At 46.1% G+C, this 18,568-nt stretch overlaps 1 protein-coding gene across 1 annotated transcript; it reads left to right on the forward strand.

The window, feature by feature from the left end:
- Positions 1-6,947: 6,947 nt before the first annotated feature.
- On the forward strand, positions 6,948-7,913 carry LOC118580538 (olfactory receptor 2A1/2A42-like). Its single transcript, XM_036182332.1, has one exon. It carries the CDS (start codon positions 6,948-6,950, stop codon positions 7,911-7,913), a length of 966 nt encoding a protein of 321 aa, XP_036038225.1.
- Positions 7,914-18,568: the final 10,655 nt, after the last annotated feature.

Genomic DNA, 18,568 nt, shown 5'->3' on the forward strand with positions numbered 1-18,568 from the left:
GGGGTGAGAAGACATTTGCTCATGTCTCTTCAGGAAGAGTGTCATGCAACAAGGTTTCTTGTGGGTTATAACAGCCCCTGTATTTCATGTTTGAAGTGTCCAGAGGGACCCCAACCCAGAGGGAATAGCAACATTACCTCTTGACATGGAATTGCTGGTTCGAGTGGAAATTTTGCTCTCAACATTGTGATAAACAGCCACGTTGTTTACCATGGCTGCCGTGTCTTTTGCATTGCTTCCAGCAATGAGTGAGTGATGGATCTATAACTGTCCTTGGAACTTCAGACTAAAATGAGCAAGATGCTAGCATGTCATATGCGTCTTGGGACAGAAGCGAAGGAAGTACTGATGTGTGCTACAGTGAGGATTAACCTTAAGAACACACAAAGGGGAAAGGTGCCAACACCAGGTCAACCTGTGGAGCAGAAAGATGAGGGGCTGGGGGATAGCTCAGTTAGGGAGGTGATTGCTTTACAAGTGTGAGGACCTGAATCTGAGCTCTGAGAATCCATGCGATGGCTCAGTGGTTAAATTGTTTACCACACAAGTGTGAGGACCAGAGTTCAGATCCCAGAATCCATATAAATGTCATGTGGGCATGTTATTCCAGCCTTGGAAGGCAGAGACAAGGGATTCACCACAATAATCTGCCTACAGAGAATAGGTATAGGGGTGAGCCCTGGGTTTGACTGACAGATTCTTCCTCAATGAACAAGGTGGGAAAGCAATTGAGGGTGATTCTTCACATCAACCTTGGGCCTCTGTATGCACACGCATGCATGTATATGTGCATCCCCATGCATGTGCCCATATACATGCAAACAGGAACACACACACACACATACACATGCACGTGTGCGCACATGTGTGTACATACTGAAATGGAAAAAAGAAACAAGAAGAGTGAAACCTCCTTACCATCAAGCTTGCCCCAAGTGTGGAATGGCATGCTGAGAGCATGGATTCATTCACAAATCAGGAAGGCAGGTGATAGTGACTCACAGGTTACAGCAATGGCCTCCAATCACACTCATGCAATGGACTGAGATCAAGCTTAGTTTCCTAAGCAAAGAGGGAAGCTGCCCACCACCTCACAGAAAGACCCCTTACATGTAATTCTACCACCCACAATCACTTAGTTTATGGTAAATGTTATGTCCGGTGATGGGTACATGGGACACTGAGCAGAGACAAAGACAATGAGAACCCTCTATTCAAAATGGTCTGCAGTCCCTTGGGTTTTCTAAAGGGACGAAGCTGAACACAAAAGGGTTTGGATTCTTGATTCTTCAAGGGTCTAGAACAGGACTCATGCATAAAATGTGTTGATTACTGCAGAAGTGGGCTTTTGGGAACCACGAAACCCTAAGATAAGATGAATAAGAAATAAGAAGGATGAAGCTGGGTCTGGAGAGACGGTACAACAATTAAGAGGAGATTGCTTTGCAGAAACCAGAGTTGGCTTTCCAACACCCATGCCGCTCCAGGGCATCTGGCACTCCCTTTGACTTTTGAAGACACCACACTCATGTGTACTTATCTCCCACCCCTGCAACATACATAAGTAAAAATAAAATAAAATGTGAAAGATAGAGCTTTGAGGGTAGGGGGAAGATAAGGATTGAGAAACAGAGGAAGAGTGGTATATTCAGACAGAATAGGATTCTAGAAGAGAGAGAAGGGAGGTGGTGGCGCATGCCTTTAATTCCAGCACTCGGGAAGCAGAGGCAGGCGGATCTCTGAGTTTGAGGTCAGCCTGGTCTACAGAGCGAGTTCTAGGTCAGCCAGGGCTACACAGAAAAACCTTGTCTCGAAAAAACAGACAAACAAACAAACAAACAAACAAGATTCTAGAAGAGAAACAGAGAAAAACAGGAAGTTGAACAGACAGAGTAAAAGAAACTCAGAGAGATGCAAAGACTGAGCAAGTCAGAGGTGAAGAGAGAGGAAACGAGGAAGGGACAGGAATATGGTGGCAGGGAGACCGGAAGAATTGCAACAGGGGTGTGTGTGTGTGTGTGTGTGTGTGTGTGTGTGTGTGTGTGTGTTAGGTGAGAGAAGCCAGAGACCCAGAAATAAGCAAGGATAGGAATTAAAGTATTGTGGAGAGCGTTGGGTTGAGGGATGCTCACAGATCCGAGATGACAGGAGATAAAGGAGGCAGGGACAGCAGGGTACCTCTGATGACCAGCGTTCGAGTCCCAGGACCCATACAGTGGAAGTGAAGAACTGACTCTTACAAGCTGTCTGTCCTCTGACCCCTTCCCTCTCAATAGATAAGGAAACAAAGAAGCAGCTAATGTGAAAACAAAAGAGAAGAGGCAGAAGAGCAGTGGAGAAAATGCTGGGACACAGAGAGACTCTCCTGGTTTTCCTCCCGGGGTGACTCCCATTCTCACAGCTGCAAAGGGTAGATAGGGGCCCATGGGGATCTGGGGCCAAGATCAACCCGCCGAAGCCTCATTACCGATGGCCAATAACAGGGTCCTTGTGGGAGCCAAGTGTGGTCCCAATGTCCTGACCCAGGGAGAGATCAAAGTGGGGAGTCTTGTAATTGCTCCCCCAGTCCCTCTGTGTCAGAGCTCTCTACGGACCTGGGTAGAGGTCTTAAGCTCATCCTACACTGAAAACAGTCTGGATAATTTGCTATTTCCGCTGCTGCTGAGCCCAGGAGCCTCATGCACACTGTGCACCGTTGGTGGTGGGAAGACTCTATCTATGATGAGGATGTGGAGCTGTGGAGTCGCTATGTGCTAAGAGGAGGTGAGGAGTTTCTGTGAGGTGAGTCTGTTGAGGCTTCAGATTCTTGAGGGAGACCCACAGGGAGACAATGAGATGTTCTGTGATTCAGAGAACCTGCTGTACAAAGTGATTTGTGTGCATATAGGGCAGAAAGTTTTCTGGGAATCCCATCTCCCCATCACTCCTCCATTGCAGTCTTGAGCCAATATCCACAGGACAGGAATGTACGCATTTCTCATGATTGACTTCTTCCCGTGTACCTGTGGCTTTATAACTACTGGAAGACTCGGATATTTATGAACCTCAGGTCCAGCCATGGTCTCTCTTCTAAGTCCTGGGCTCATCTATTCAAGTTCGTGATAGATGATATTAGTGTAGAGATCACACAATGGCCAAGAAATGTAATACTTAAGAGGTTCCTTGCACTTGGCAGGCTGATGCAGTAGGAAAACAACTTTGGGTCTAGCCTGAGATACATAGCAAGTTCCAGGCTAGCCTTGGCCATGTAGCAAGATTATTGAAAAGATGGGGAAAGAGTGGTCTCCAAAAATCAAAGAGGAGAAAAAGGAGTGAGTTCTCTCTTCTTTAAAGTGAGTGTGAGTTGGCAGTCAAGGGCAAGGGGAATTTTGAGAGTTGCTTATACAACTGTGCATACGGTACTTCCCTAGAGCCAACGTCCACATTCCCACTGAGAGTAGAATCCAGAATTCTTCTCAGATGTCCCAGTCAATCAGAATGTGTCACCCTGTGATTGACACATATAATGGCCTTCCAGTTCCCCTTAGCAGGGCTTTGGCTAGAACCACATGCTCATCCTTTCTTTTATTCATCACACCCTGGCCATTGGCTACCTCAGCCCAGCCATGCTCACTTCTACCATATGGCCTGGACTCTCACTTATTATGAGGGTCTATGGGCTTCTGCTTACAACACCATCTTGATAGACACCTTCCTAATGGCTCCACGTGTATTAACACACTCTTCAAACAAGTTTGTATGTGATGTGCGGATATTGTCTGCATCTTGTAAATGAGTTAATAGAAGGTTTTTTTTTGTTTTTGTTTTTGTTTTTTTTTTGGACATGGGCAGAATCAGTCCAGAGCAACCTGATTGTAGAGATTGCCCATCTCGGCTGCTCCTTTCCCATCCAAACAAAAAATGGCCATTGGATACTTTATTACAAGACTTTGAGGTCATCCTAGGATGTATCCGTGAAGGAGTTCTGGAGGGTGGGAGACTGTTGTGGTCTCCTTGAGGTGGTCCTACTAGGGGAGGAGCAGGCCAGATTTCCCCACGAGCGCTTTGCCGTCCCAGTGTCTGTCTAATCTGGGCCCTGCGGCAGAGAGGGGTAGAGCTGAGGCAGGCGTTTGATGCCCAGCTGTCTCATAACATGGACTGATGCTGGCCACCGGTACCGAAGAGAGAGAATGAGGATAACGAAAAGGAGAGGAAATGGAGGATGGTGAGAGAGGAAGGGTGGAGGGGAGCAGGAGGAAGAGGGGGAGGGGTGAAGGAGCAGATGAGGGGAGACAGAAGAGGGGGCCTTTAGAGGCAGGCACACTGATGGGGACAGTGCGTCACAGAACTGCAAAGAAGCAGAAGAGTGGGAGAGAGCGGAGAAGAGGAGGACAAAAGGTAGAGAGACAGGGAGAGGTAGAAAGAAGAGAGGAAAGGGGGTGTGGCTGAAAGAAGGAAGGAGAGAAGGAAGAAAGGGAGGAGGGGGAGGGGGAATTGAAGATAGGAATCAGGGGTGGTCAGAGTTTGTGACGCAGGATCGGTAGAGTGGAAAGGAAACCTGAGGGACCGAAGTAAAGTGACAGGGAAGATGATCTGCAGGCGTTGTGAGAAGCCAGGGCCACATGTCAGTGGAGGAGGGAAAGGCAACTCTGAGAGGGGAGAGGAGAGGAGAGGAGAGATGGGCGGGGAGAAGGGAGGGGAGGAGAGGGGAAGGGAGGGCAGGGGAGGGGAGGGGAGAGGAGAGGAGAGATGGGTGGGGGGGGGGAGGGGAGGGGAGGGGAGGGGAGGGGAGGGGAGGGGAGGAAGGGTGCCTCAGACCTGCCTGTGTCCTGGAACCTTTGTACAATATCGTCTCTTCCCAGCAAAACAGAGACGGGCCTCTTGAGACGTGATCTTGGATCCCAGGCACAACCTTGGATCCTAACCATGATTGGCACAGCGTGGGAGGGGAGCTGGTGATTTCAGAAGCAGAGAAGAAGGGCAGCAAAAGGCAAGGTCCCAGTGTGTGGACCACCCTGGGGTTCTGTTTGGGTGTGGGGGTCACTGGTCTCCAGAGCAACCCCTCTCATACCCCCCACCTGTCAGGGGGCTCCCTCTACTGTGTAAGGTATTTGGGGCTGGAGGACTGAATGACAAATGGTGAGGAGTTGGAGTTAGGTTAGAATTAGAGGGTTAGGCTTAGAGGTGGGGGTCCCAGGTCCTGAATATTATCAAGGACCAGCCTTAATAATCTTCTTCCCAGGGGCCCAGAAGAGAAACTAGGAATAGCAAGAACTATTTTCAGGAAAAGAATCTAAGCACACTGAGCTCTTCTATGTCTACTTTATTCCTCTGGGATAAAATTCTGTCTACACAGCTTCAGTTCTGTTCTCGTGCCTCGCTCCTTTCTTGCCTGATCTCTCTACATTTATCTGCTGCCCCCTCTAAGAGCTATCTTACGTCTCTCATCTTAGTTCTGACCCATGTGGCTCTTCCTCATCTTCCATCTCATTCTTCTAGTGCTCCAGTGAAAATCCTCTCCAGTCAAAATCCTGAAGTTTACGGTTATAAACCCATGCGATAGCAGTGCTCTAGCTAAAGAAGCAAGGTCACCAGGCTTGAATTCTTACAGGGTCCTAAAGGCAGACAAGAGTTTTCCTCAGGCAGTGACCACCAGGCTTTCTTTGACAACCCAAAAGGGGAGTGGTAAAGGAGGAGGTCAACTGAGAGTTAAAATTGGTTAATATATCAGAAAAAGGGAATTCGTGTGCTCAACTACATTCCTAGGGGTGGTTAGGTAAATGTTAGGAGTCTATAATATTAGTATAAATCCCACTAAGGCTGTATAAGAAAGGAGGGTCTGAGCTTAATTTACCTTAATTCAGGAGATTGTCTGGCCTTGGATGCTTGATAGGTATTTCAGATAAAATACATTGTTATGAGTTCTTGGAAGCGTTTATAGCATACAAGGAAATCATTGCAGGAATCTGCTGATATATATATATATGTTAAAATTTCGCCAAGACTTCTTAAGCCATAGCTTGACCTTTGGAAAAGTCTTTGACTTTTCCAAGACGTAGCTTTTGCGACAGTGGCTGAATTCTAATACGTTTTCCCGAGGCTTGCAGCACACAGGCCTTATGAGGACTTAGACAAAACCAGCCTGAACGAACCTGGATGTGAAGTACAGTGCCAGATGGTGACGCAGAACTATGGAGACATGCAGAGAAAATGGAAGGGGATGGGTAGGGAAGCAGGGGGAGAGGAAGAGGAAGAGGAAGAGGGAGGGTGAAGAAGAGGAAGAGAGAGGATAAAAAAAGAAGTGGAGGACAGAGATTGGAGGGAGGGAGAGAGGGAGAGAGGGGGAGATGGAGGATGGGGTGAGGGAGGGAGAGAAAGGGATGAGGAGGAGAAAGAAGGAAGAGAGAGGTAGAGGAAGAAGATCGAAGGGCATGAGAGGAGGGAGAAGGGAGACAGGGGGAGGGAGAGAGGGGAGAGGCTGGGCAGGGAGAAGGGGAAGAAATGAGGGAGTGAGGGGGTGGAGAGAGGAGAGAAAGGGAGAGACAGGGAAGAGGGAGGTGACAGGGGGCAGGGAAAGAGAGATTCTTTTACAAAGTGATGTAGAAAATATGTTTTAATTAATTACTTTGTCACCATGATCTTTAGTGTGTGTGTGTGTGTGTGTGTGTGTGTGTGTGTGTGTGTGTGTGTGTGTTTCAGGCTCAGGTCATTAGGCTTTTGTCAAAAACCTTTAAGAGGAAAAATTCAGATTCAAAAACTTCCTCTAATACTACAAAGTTTGCGAGCAGCAGAGACAGAAAACAAGTTATTGTCAAAGGAAAGGGGGGGGGTAAGCAAGACATAACTTAGAGTTGGGGGAGACAAAGGGAGAGTGAGGAAGGGGAGGGAGGAGCTAGTTCCTGCCCTCATCCCTTATACTCCGAGCCCAGAGAGGCTGCAGTGATCCTGCCATTGTCTCTGTCTCCAGGATGGGCCCGGGAACCCTCAATGATTCAGGAACCCAGGAGTTCCTCCTGCTGGGACTATGGGCCCCACCTTCCCTGCGTCCCCTGCTGTGGGCCTCACTTCTCCTGGCCTACCTCGCCACGGTGTTGGGTAATGGTACCCTCGTGGGATTGATAGCTCTGGACAGACGACTACACCGGCCCATGTACCGCCTGCTGACCCACCTGGCTCTGCTGGATACGGCCTATGTGAGCACCACGCTGCCGCAGGCGCTGGCGCACATGACCATGCACCACGCCCGCCTCTCACTGGCGCGTTGTGGGGCGCAGCTGTACGTGGGCATCTCTCTGGGTAGCTGCGAGGCCATCCTCCTGGCTGCGATGGCCCTGGACCGCTGCCTGGCCGTGTGCAGACCCCTGCATTATTCGACCCTGGTGACCGCGCCCCGCTGTGCAGCGCTGGCTGGAGCATCCTGGACTCTGGGCTTTGTGCTGTCTGTGCCCAATGCGGTGGCCACGCTGCGCCTGCCCTTCTGTCCCGGGAGGCCTGCGGTGGACCACTTCTTCTGTGAGTTGCCTGCGGTGCTGAGGACAGCGTGTGCAGACACCACGGCCAACTACAGGCTGGTCTACGGCCTGGGCGTGCCCATCCTCCTGGTACCCTTGGCCTTCATCCTAGCCTCCTATGCCTGGATTCTGGCTGCGGTGCGCAAGTTGCCTTCGGCTGGGAGTCGCCGAAAGGCCCTGTCGACCTGCAGCTCACACTTGGCGGTGGTAGGGCTCTTCTATGGCACGGTGAGTGCCATGTACCTGCGGCCCCGAGCCTCTAGTGCCCTCCCTGCCAGACATCATAAGCTGGTGGCTGTTTTCTACCTGGTGGTCACACCTGTTCTCAATCCACTCATTTACAGCCTTAGAAACCGTGAGGTCCACATGGCAGCCCTCTATGCCCTGGCCCGGCTTCGGGGGATTCGCACTGTGTTGCAATAAACCGCTTGTGCCGGGAACAGAACTTTCTCTCACTTCTGGTCCCTTCAAATTCTGTGGGAACATCTTTCTTTTTATTTTAATTTTTTGAGAGAGGGTCTCAGTAGGTAGCCCTAGCTAGCCTGGAACTCATTAGGTGGAGCAGACTGGCCTCGAACTCACAGAGATCCATTTGCTTTTGTCTCCTGAGTGCTGGGACTAACTTGGAGTGCCACTAGACAGGACTTTTTTTCTTTTTAATTTTAATATGATATTTTTTTATTGAGCTTTTGATAATTTATCAGACTGTGTTTTGATCACATCCATCTCCCACCCCTCTCCTAACTCCTCCCAGATGCACCCTCACCCACTCCCAACTTAAAAAAAAATAACAAGCTCCCCTCTGAGTTCAGTTTGCATTCTCCAGATACTCATGGGGGTGGGACCATTTAATGGAGTGTGGTCGACCTAGCAGGGCTTTGTGCATACCTGGCGAGCTCTCTACCGAATCCCTAGCCAGGCCGGCACTTTTAAAGAAAGCAGCAGATGACAAATACTTTCAGAGTTGCTGCGGCTTCTTCGTTTGTGAAGAGAGAGAGAGAAACTACAGTTAAAGCCGGAAAGGAACGGGGCACTCTATCCCGAGAAGGATTAGTGGACCCTGTTGCCTGGCTACTCCATAACATCTGTGTATCACAAAATCTGGAAGGAGGGAGCTGAAGAGGGGCTGGAGGGAGAAAAGGGAATGGGGGAAGCAACGCAATTTTTATTTTAAGTAAAAATCCATAAACATTCAAAAGTTAAATTAAAGTATTTATATTATACATATGTGTGTGTGTGTGTGTGTGTGTGTGTGTGTGTGTGTGTGCCTGAGCATATGTCTGTGCACCGTGTGCATGCAATGCCCAAGGAGGTCAAAAGGTGCTGGATCCCCTGAAACTGAAGTTACAGGTGGTTGTGAGCAGCACGTGGGTGTGGGGATTCAAACCTGGGTCCTCTGCAAGAGCAGCAGTGGTCTTAACTGTTGAGTCATCTTTCCAACCCCTAATTATTTATTTATTTGTTTATTTATTTATTTATTTATTTGAGACAGGGTTTCTCTGTGTAGCCCTGGCTGTTCTGACACTCACTCTGTAGAACAGGCTGGCCTCGAACTCAGAACTCAGAACTCTACCTGCCTTTGCCTTCCATTCGACTGCTGGGATTAAAGGCATGCACTGTCACCGCCTGGCTTCTTTTACTTTTTTAATTACTTGAAAATGTAAAAATAATTTATAAAGGCCATGTTTTCTTTTCTTTTCTTTTTTTCTTTTTTCTTTTTTTTACCAGCCTTGACATCAGGCAAAATAGGAGTGCAACAATCTCATTTTCAGAAACCCAAAAGTGGTGGAGCAGGCCTGTTATCCCAGCACTATGAGGCAGAGGCAGGAGGGTTGGAAAGCCATTGTGTACCATGACGGCTTTCACACGTATGTTCTCATTCAGCTACATCTTACACTTTGACCATAGTTCCTGCCAAAGCCTCCTCGTTCTGCCCCTCCCAGTCTTTTGGGCTCTGTATTTCCCCAGCCTTGAAACAAGACTAGCAATGCCTTGACTTTCCCCTCCACTTAATAAGCTGTTTGGCTGTCGGTGTGTTGTAGATGTTTCAGTGTCTTGACACTTCTTCTTTCCATTCGGAGCTTTTCCAGGACTTGTGTCATAAATGAATGCTGATTAAAAATATTTTAATTTTTAGTTATGTGTATATGTGTGTCTGTGTGTGGGTATGTGCACATGAGTGCTGGTGTTTGCAGAACACAGAGGAGAGCATATTTCTTGGAACTGGAGTTACACGCTGTTGTGAGCTGTCAGATGTGGATGCTGAGAACTGAATTTAGGTCCTCTGGTCTTAACTACTGAGCCATCTCGCCAGACACTGATTTTACTTTTGTAGAAAAACAAATAAACCTCTTGTGCCAGCCTTAGGTTTTTGACCTTGTGCTTCAGTTTCTCCAGATCTAAACTGCACATCACTATTGCCTAGATGTTTATGGGGTAAGCCAGCAGAAACAGATCAGGAATCAAAGGTGTCAATAAACTTGGGCATGTACTCCCTGTTGGCCAACTTTCCATGGTTGTAACCAATACCCACGACAATTAGATTATGAGAAAAGGTTATTTTGTTTCAGATCACGGTTGCAGTGCTTTCATCACACTGTACAAATACCCAAGACAATCAGATTATAGTGAGAAAAGGTAACTTTGTTTCAGGTTACTGTTGCAGAAGTTCCCTCACACTGTAACAAATACCCAAGACAATCAGACTATAATGAGAAAAGGTTACTTTGTTTCCAGTCACTGTTACAGAGGCTCCATCACACTCTAATACCCAAGACAATCAGAGTATCAGGAGAAAAGGCTACTTTACTTTGTTTCTGGTCACTGTTGGAGAGGCACCATCACTTTGGGTGAGGAAACACACCACAGCAGGAATGTGTTCTCTCATTCTACAGGTACAGCAGGAGTGTTTCCAAAATGAGGGGTAGGTTCTGAGATGAAGCTCTTTAGATAGAAAGTAACAGGGGACATTTTTTGATGATCTACCGACAACAAGGGATATGATAAGTACTGATCAGCAAGGTTTATTTTGATCACTACAAACAGGACAAAGAAGTTGGGAATAGTTTCATGCTCGGTTTAGAGCAGAAAAACACTGTGTTGGGTAGTTCAGAGGGGTTTCTTCTATTCTTTATTAAAATCATGTGTATGTTTGTGTATGTAAGTGCATGCACATGCTGGTAGCTGAGGATGCTGGACGAGGGCATCAGATCTTCTGCAGCTGGAGTTACAAGCATTTGTGGCATATCCCATGGAGGTGCTGGGAACTGAACTTAGGTCTTCTGCAAGAATAGTATTCTCTCTTCACTACTGAGCCATCTCTTTGGGTCCCTTATTGTCTTAAATTTTTTTCAAATTACATATTTATTTATAATTAATTAATTAATTAATTGTGTATGAAGTTGAGAAGGACAACTTGTGGGAGTTGGTTCTCTCCTTGTACCACCCGAGTCCTGAAGAGCATACTGTATCATCCAGCTTGGCTGTTGGTACCTTTACATAGAGTCACATTATTGGTCCCTTCTATTCTTAATACAAACAGAAATCAGTGGATGTTTACAAAGGACCTTATTTTAGAATTTTAATTTGAGTGCTATATCCCCAAACCATATGACCAGAGGTTGTGATTTGGGGGTTCTTTTGTCAAAAAGATATGAAAGCTTGGAGAGGATGGAAAGGTTGGAGAGAGGGTGGCATGATGACCTTCAAGAGCATGAGTTTTAAAGACCTGTCTACAGTACGCATGGTTTTCCAATTTCTCCCATCTTTAATTCTCCCTCATTAAACAGGAATATAGAAGCACAAGGAAGATCAAATGAAATCAAAACAACATTACATTTATGTACTGCTTATCACAACACCATTTAAAAAATTTAACATGTATTCTTTGACAATTTCATACATGTATAAAAAGTATCTTGATTATAGCCACCTCCAACTCCCCCCCCCCACTTCCTCCAGGTATTCCCCAACACATCCCTCTCCTATCTACATATCTTGTCATTTAAAAAAAGTTTCCTGGGTTGGGGATTTAGCTCAGTGGTAGAGCACTTGCCTAGCAAGCACAGTTCAAAAAAAAAAAAAAAAAAAAAAAAAAAGAAAAGAAAAAGAAAAAAGAAAAAAAAAGTTTCCTGTAACTCATGGAGTCCAGTTAGTGCTGCTTGCCAGAATGTTGCTTGATTGTGTGCAGGTGACCACAGATGAAGTAGGTCATGGAATATTTATTTACCTGGGCAAAGATTTGTTCCATTTGCATATGTTACGTTTGTTTAACTGTGTAAAGATATGTTGCATTTCTGTTAATTAAACAAAATGAACCTGGGCTCAGAGAGGTGGGGCTAGCAACTAGTTGACAGGCAGCATTAGGGTGGAGCAAGCACAGGTTGTTTTCTACTTATTTACTTTTATTTTTTCAGTTGTGGTGGGGTGGAAAGAGAGAGGGTTCTGGGATGCCAGCTAACAGAGAAAGTTAGGCAGTTGCTACTCTAACTCTCTGAGCTCACAGGTTTTCACCCCAGCCTTTGAATCTGGAGTTTTCTTGGAACAATAGAGATTTAGTAAAGCTACCTTTGTGGGTAGCAACAGAGCCATTGTCTGGGGGAACAGATTTCCCCCATCTATGGTCTGAGCAGCCTGGCTGCTAGGAGTTTAAAGAGCAGTCACTGTGAGGAAGGTCAAAAGCAGCTCTGAGTTCCTGAGTGCAGCCAGCGACCATGGCATGTTCTGAAGAGAGAAGTTCATGTACATCACTCCGAGGCCTCAACTTCTACATCTTATATTCCTTCTGGTTTTTATTTTTCATTTTCTTTACTCTCCTTCCCTCCCTCCCTCCCTCCCTTCCTCCCTTCCTCCCTTCCTCCCTTCCTCCCCTCCTCCCTTCCTCCCTTCCTCCCCTTCTTCTTCCCCCTCCCCTCCCCTCCCCTCCTCCCTCCTCTCCCTCCCTCCCTCCCTTCCTCCCTCCCCTACTTCCTTCCTTCCTCCCTCCCTCCCTCCCCTCCTCCCTTCCTTCCTCCCTCCCTCCTCCCTTCCTTCCTCCCTCCCTCCCTCCCCTCCTCCCTTCCTTCCTCCCTCCCTCCTCCCTTCCTTCCTCCCTCCCTCCCTCCCTCCCTCCCTCCCTCCCTCCCTCCTCTCCTCCCTCCCTCCCTCCCTCCTTCCCTTCCTCCCTTCCTCCTTTCCGTTCCTTTTACATTCCTTTCTTTTTAACCCCAACCAACACAAAGGAATATATAGTTACTTTGGTTACTTGCCTTCTGTTCCTGCTCTGTCTCCCTGTCCCCACTTGTCTCTTCCACCTCCAGGCTCCCCTCTTCCACTTTCATGTCACATGTGTTCTGTTACCCTCCCCCATCTCCCTTTAACTGCCCCTTCCTTCTTATGGGATCATGTCTAGTGTCTTGGCCTCTGTACACATTCACTTCCCCATAAATACACATGCATGCCAATAAGAAACTGGGATCAACATGCCATTTTAATGCATTTTAATGTGAGGGTGTGCATGCCTGTGCATGCACATGCAGACGACAGAGTGAGGCATTAGGTGTCTCCCTGTGTTCTCATCTGCCCTGTAGTCTTGAGACAGGGTCTCTCATTGATCAGCAAGCTTGCCTTTTTGGTTAGACTTGCCAGCTGGTCAACAAGCTCGAGAAGAGATCCACCTATCTCCACAGCCTCAATGCCAGAGTTATAGGCACACACAGTCATGCCTTATCCTCATTGGTGCTGGGTATTTGAAATCAAGTCCTCATGCTTGCTGAGCAAGGGCTCTTCCCTACTGAGCCACCTCAGTCTCTTGTTAGTAAATTAAAATAAATTTTGTTTGTTTTTAACAAATTAAAAAAAATAGGATCTATTAAAATGAAAGAAAAACAAATGTCAAATGAATCTGATTGTGGCATCCATACCCACTGTATAGTTGAGGGCAAATATTTTTGTTTTCTACAGTTAGGCCATTTAAATGGTTATTTTGACCAGATAGAAGTATAATATGCACACACAAACAGGCATAGAACTCAGTAAATTAGCACAAGCTACACGAAGACATGAAGACATGAACTGAGCTAAGGGGGCACATGAGAGCTAAGGGGGCACATGAGAAACCTCACCGAACTTCTCAATGCATCCTTCCACACAGCTAACCATCTTTCCAAAGCCAAGTACTATCCTTATACAACTCTGATTGGTTTTGAGCTTTCTCAAAATCTCTTTTAAATTATTTATTTATTTATTGTATGTATGTGTGTGTGTGTGTGTGTGTGTGTGTGTATGCCAAGGTACAGTGTGGAGATCAGAAGTCAGCCTGAAGAAGTGAGTCTGTTCTCCTCCACCATGTGGGTCCTAGAGACCTAGGCTGTCATTCTTGGCACCATTGCTTTGACTCACTGAGCTCTCTCTCCAGACTGGGTTTGGAGCTTTGTAATAAAAGAAGATCCATGAAGACAAACAGGCATTCTCTAGGCTTGGTGGTAAGTGCCTGTAATCTCAGTACTCAGGAAGCTGAGGCAGGAGGATCATGAGTTCCTACTTCACACAATGAGTTCCTGGCCAGTCTGGTGTAGTATAGTGAGACTTTGCCTCAAATAACTGATTACCGTTCACTGAAATACCATGTGAGAAGAGTGAGAAATTCAGTGATTAGTGAATGGGTGAGGGTATTGGCCAGATGTAGAACCACGGCTAGTCATCAAAATATGTAAAACTATGCCCAAAAGCTAAAGGCACAGAAAATCCAGTAACTGTTTGGGAAGGAACTCCACCAAGCATTTAATAAGTATTTATTGATCAATGGCTCTGTCCCAGCAAGCGTCTTGCAACTGGGATACATGAGAGAAAAAGACACACTCAGTGCCATCCAGCTCATCCTTCCAGTGAGCCAATAGTCAGTGAGCAATATGTTTCATCAGTGGGAGTGTTTATATCATTGCATCTTCTATGCTTAGGGTGGACCAGTACTCCAAAAATTGTAGGGATATGCTTTACAATTATTATTTGAAGAATGAACAAATACATAATAAGATTGTCAATCTACTTAGAATGTTAAGCACAGAGGTGTCATATAATCCAGTTTCTACCCTTGGTAGACACCAAAGACAGAGAAAAGCATAAGCCTACACAAGAACCTGTGTATGATATTTACATCAGTGTTACTTACAACAGCCCCAGTCATATGGAAACAACTCAGAAGTCCATCACCTGGGGCTATGGTCATAACTCACTGGGCAGGCTGAGGAGAGGTATGCCTCAAATGGTACAGGGCTTGACTAGAACACTGTACTGAGGGCCTGGGGTTACATATCAGTGGCAGACCACCTGCCTAGAATCCATCAATGTGGTGCTGGGAATATTGTTTAGTGACAGATCATTTACCTAGAAGCCATCTGTGAGATGCATGGAACATAACTCATTGGTGTAATGTTTGCCAATAATCCACCAGTGAGTGGCTGAGTGTATGGTTCAGTGATAGAGCACCCACCTACAATCCTCCTTTGAAGTGCTGGGGCACAGTTCAGCATTAAAACAAAGCAAGACAGAAAGAATGCTCGCTTAGCATGCACAGTAGTCTGGGTTCAATCTCTGGCACCACCTGAAGAACAGAGAAGCAACACAGGCATGCTCATGCAAGCACTCATGCACACACTCACACATACATACCAGAATGCTAGCATCACTATTAAAATGAAAGAAATGAAAGGTTGGCAAGTATTACAACACAGACAATCCTTGAAAATATTTTGTTAGGAGGCAAAAGGGATGTAATCTGGGGACCAACTTACATGAAATATCCCCAACTGGCATATCCATGAAGACTGAACACAGATTAGCAATTACAAGAGGTTTGGGGAACACCTACTCAATGGTCACAAGGTCTCTTTAGGGAGTAATGAGATATTTATGATGGATCCACATGTTTGTGAATGTACTAAAGAACATCAAAATTTTTATTTTAAATTGGGTGAGTTGCATAGTATATGGATTGTGTCTCAACAAACCTGCTAATATTAGCGATACTGATTACACAGTGAACAGAATGATTACTGTGTTCCATCTTGTCCAGGTACTACTCTAAATAAGCACTTTCAAATGGTTGGCTAGAAGCTGGAGTGATGGCTCAGAGCTTAAGAATGTGTACTGCTCTTCCAGAAGATCTGAATTTGATTTCCAGCATCCAGACCAGGCCCCTCACAGCAGCTATAATCCCACTTCCAGGGGATTCAATACCTCTAGCCTCTGTAGGCATCCACAATCTCCAAGATTAAAAATAGAATAAACCATTTAAAATGATTAACCAATTGCATACATTCTCTAACACTATAAAACCCATGCTACATGAATCTCATTTCATAGGAAGACAAACAGAAGTTTTGGGACCAGAGGCTCAGGTCCCAAACCCAGGCTGTGTTTCTTTCCCTGGTCCTGGGCCCCAGGGCCAGGGTTCCACTGTTTTGCTCTGTGATTGTTTGGCTTCACAAGTTAGTTGGCCAGGGACAGAGATGGCTCTGATTTGAGCCAAACTGTATATCTTTCATTGGCCTTTTCTGAGCGATCTTTCCCTAGTTCTGGGCTCGAGGGTCAGTGAGTTTTTTTAGCCAGCCACTTTTCCCTACATTCTTCCATTTTTTGTTTGGTAATAAGCAGCTGGGAGTTGGAAAGGGGCCAAAGATATCATTAGACTGCTTCCTGCTGAATTGGGGCATCAAGGTTCTTGGGACAGTCTTGATCTTCCTCCTCAGGATGTAACCAGGTTCTGCAGATCTCTGGCTTTGTGGATGAGGGCTGATAGTCCTGTAATATTAACTGGCTCAGAGTTTGGTTAGAAATTTTTTGGATCTGTTGCTGAAGAAATCTAGCCAAGAGTTTTATGAGGCAGGGTGCAATTAGTAGGGCTAAGAAAAGGAAGAAAAGAGGGAATAAGAATGGTAGCATCCATTTCCATATATGACTATTAGTAATCCACTGTCTAGAGGTATCAAGCTGTTTCTGAGTTTGAAGATCCATTTGGAGTTGTTGTATCTTGTCTTTCAACTTTAGCAGTATCATAAGGCAAGAGAATGGTGGCACCAGGATCCAAAGCCACGTGGATATGCTGCTACCTGTCCCTCTTAAACTCTGTGCTTTGTGCCCACAGGTAAGTCTTCTCCAGAATGAAGGGCTGTGTTTGATTCCCCATTGGGAAGTCTGTGCAAAAATTAATAATTTATCTTCTTTATTCACTCACCAGCTGAAGTAGAACTGTGGACCATGGGCTTCTCATACCCAAAACTTAATCCCTTCCATGGCTAGGAGCCACTGGGATATAGAGAGTTGTACCATGACATGGTAAGACATGAAGATGAATGGGTGGGAAGGAGAAATCTTTAGGGACATTACAGACCAGTGAGGGGAGTGTAGATTTCTTGTGTAGCTAAAGGCAAACACAATGCAGTAGGTCAGAGGGGAAAACCAGGAAGAGAGAAGTATGGCAAGGACTGTGGTCTCTGGAGGAAGCAGGGGCTCCAGACTCTCCACCTCCCTCTGTGTACATGGGGCACAGGGACATGTAATGAGCACAATTCTCCAAGGGGTTAGTCTACAGGGCTCTCATTTTCTGTCCAGAGCCAAACTGAAAGCTTTGTTTTCCTGAATCCCAGTCAGCCCCGGGAGCTCCTGGATCAAGGGAGTAGCTTTGTTACAACTTAGTTCCAGGCAGACAAAGAAGCAGAAGGTGAGTGGGTTCTCCATGAAGGGCAATGGATCAAGCTGCAGGGAAGAATGAACATGGTCTCTGACAGATGCTGTGATGATCACTGGGAGCAGAACTTCATTGTTCTCTTTTGCATTCTTTGATGGTGATGCTGATGAGATGTCAATCATGCTGATGAAGATTAAGATTATCTTGGTATGGTGATGCTGATGTTGCTGCTGCTGGTGGTTGTGGTAGTGGTGGTAATGATGGTGATATGATGGTGATGATGATGATGATGATTGCTGCAAGCCACAATAATATGAAGTAGGATTTCAGCTGATTATGGCAAGCTAATACCTGGAAGAACTCAAGGGCCTTCCAGGGCTTAAGCCGAGGCTCAAGGAGTCTTGGTGATATTGGCTTTTGATTATTAGCTGTTTCCTGCTATGAATTTCTTATGTGCTATTGTAGCTTTTCCATCATTCATTGGGCACAATTTTCCCCCTACTAATTGAATATTTAGATAACCTTCTGTTCAGTAATGCATCCAGAATCCCTAATTTCAGGCCTTTCTGTAATTATCATCATTAGCAGCATCCGTCGAGGACCATCTCTGGATGGACAAAAGTATCTTCTCTGAGAAGATACCTCACAGATTCTCTAATAATAGACTTAAGCATCCAGACTCTCTGTTTGAGAAGGCCTGGCAGATGTGCTAATTAAGCTTAACTTTGTCCTTTCCAAAGTCTTATCTCTAGTTTTAGATCCACCCTTAACAATTAACTCAGAACTAAAGGGTTCCTCCTTACAGGTACATCTAGCTGTGATGGAAGTTGTCTATCTGAGTTGCCTGTCGACCGACCACACTCCCCCCACCCTGCCAGAAACTGTGAGGGCAGAGATAGCATGGAGAGATCAGGGCCAAAGGGATAAAAGAGGCAGTTTTATTTTGGGGAAAAAAAAAAGGACGGAGAAGAAAAAAAGAGAATGGAAGAACTAGATGGGTTGTAGTGCCTGTGTCACAAGACCCCTGAGCAAGACCACCACAGAGCCAATATCCAATGCAAAACACACGGGTTAATTGATACTAAGCCAGCTCAGGCTTGGTTCATGTCCAGTGCTCAATACAGTGGGTTAAGGAGGATGGCCCTGAGCTCTCAGGATGAGGGGCTTTTAAAGGGAAAACCAGCGAGCAGAGTGGTACAAGCCTTGGCTTCATATAATTGGGTAAGGGTGTGTAACCTTTGAATTTCCTGGTTTGGGGTTATAGTCATCATTTTGGGGCAGGCCTGGAAAAGTCCCAGGCTTTGTCCCTGAGCTGCCATGGAGGCTGGCCTTGCATGGTCACATGGACCCATGCATGTAGCTCTAAGTTGGTGAGGGGTCCCAGACAGTAAACACCTGGCTGACTTTGAGCAGT

This window comes from Onychomys torridus, chromosome 1 (genome assembly GCF_903995425.1).
Source record: "Onychomys torridus chromosome 1, mOncTor1.1, whole genome shotgun sequence".
In the NCBI taxonomy this organism is placed as follows: domain Eukaryota; kingdom Metazoa; phylum Chordata; class Mammalia; order Rodentia; family Cricetidae; genus Onychomys; species Onychomys torridus.

Excerpts from the sequence above, each read along its gene's own strand:
- LOC118580538 (XM_036182332.1), top strand. The coding sequence starts at position 6,948 with ATGGGCCCGGGAACCCTCAATGATTCAGGAACCCAGGAGTTCCTCCTG.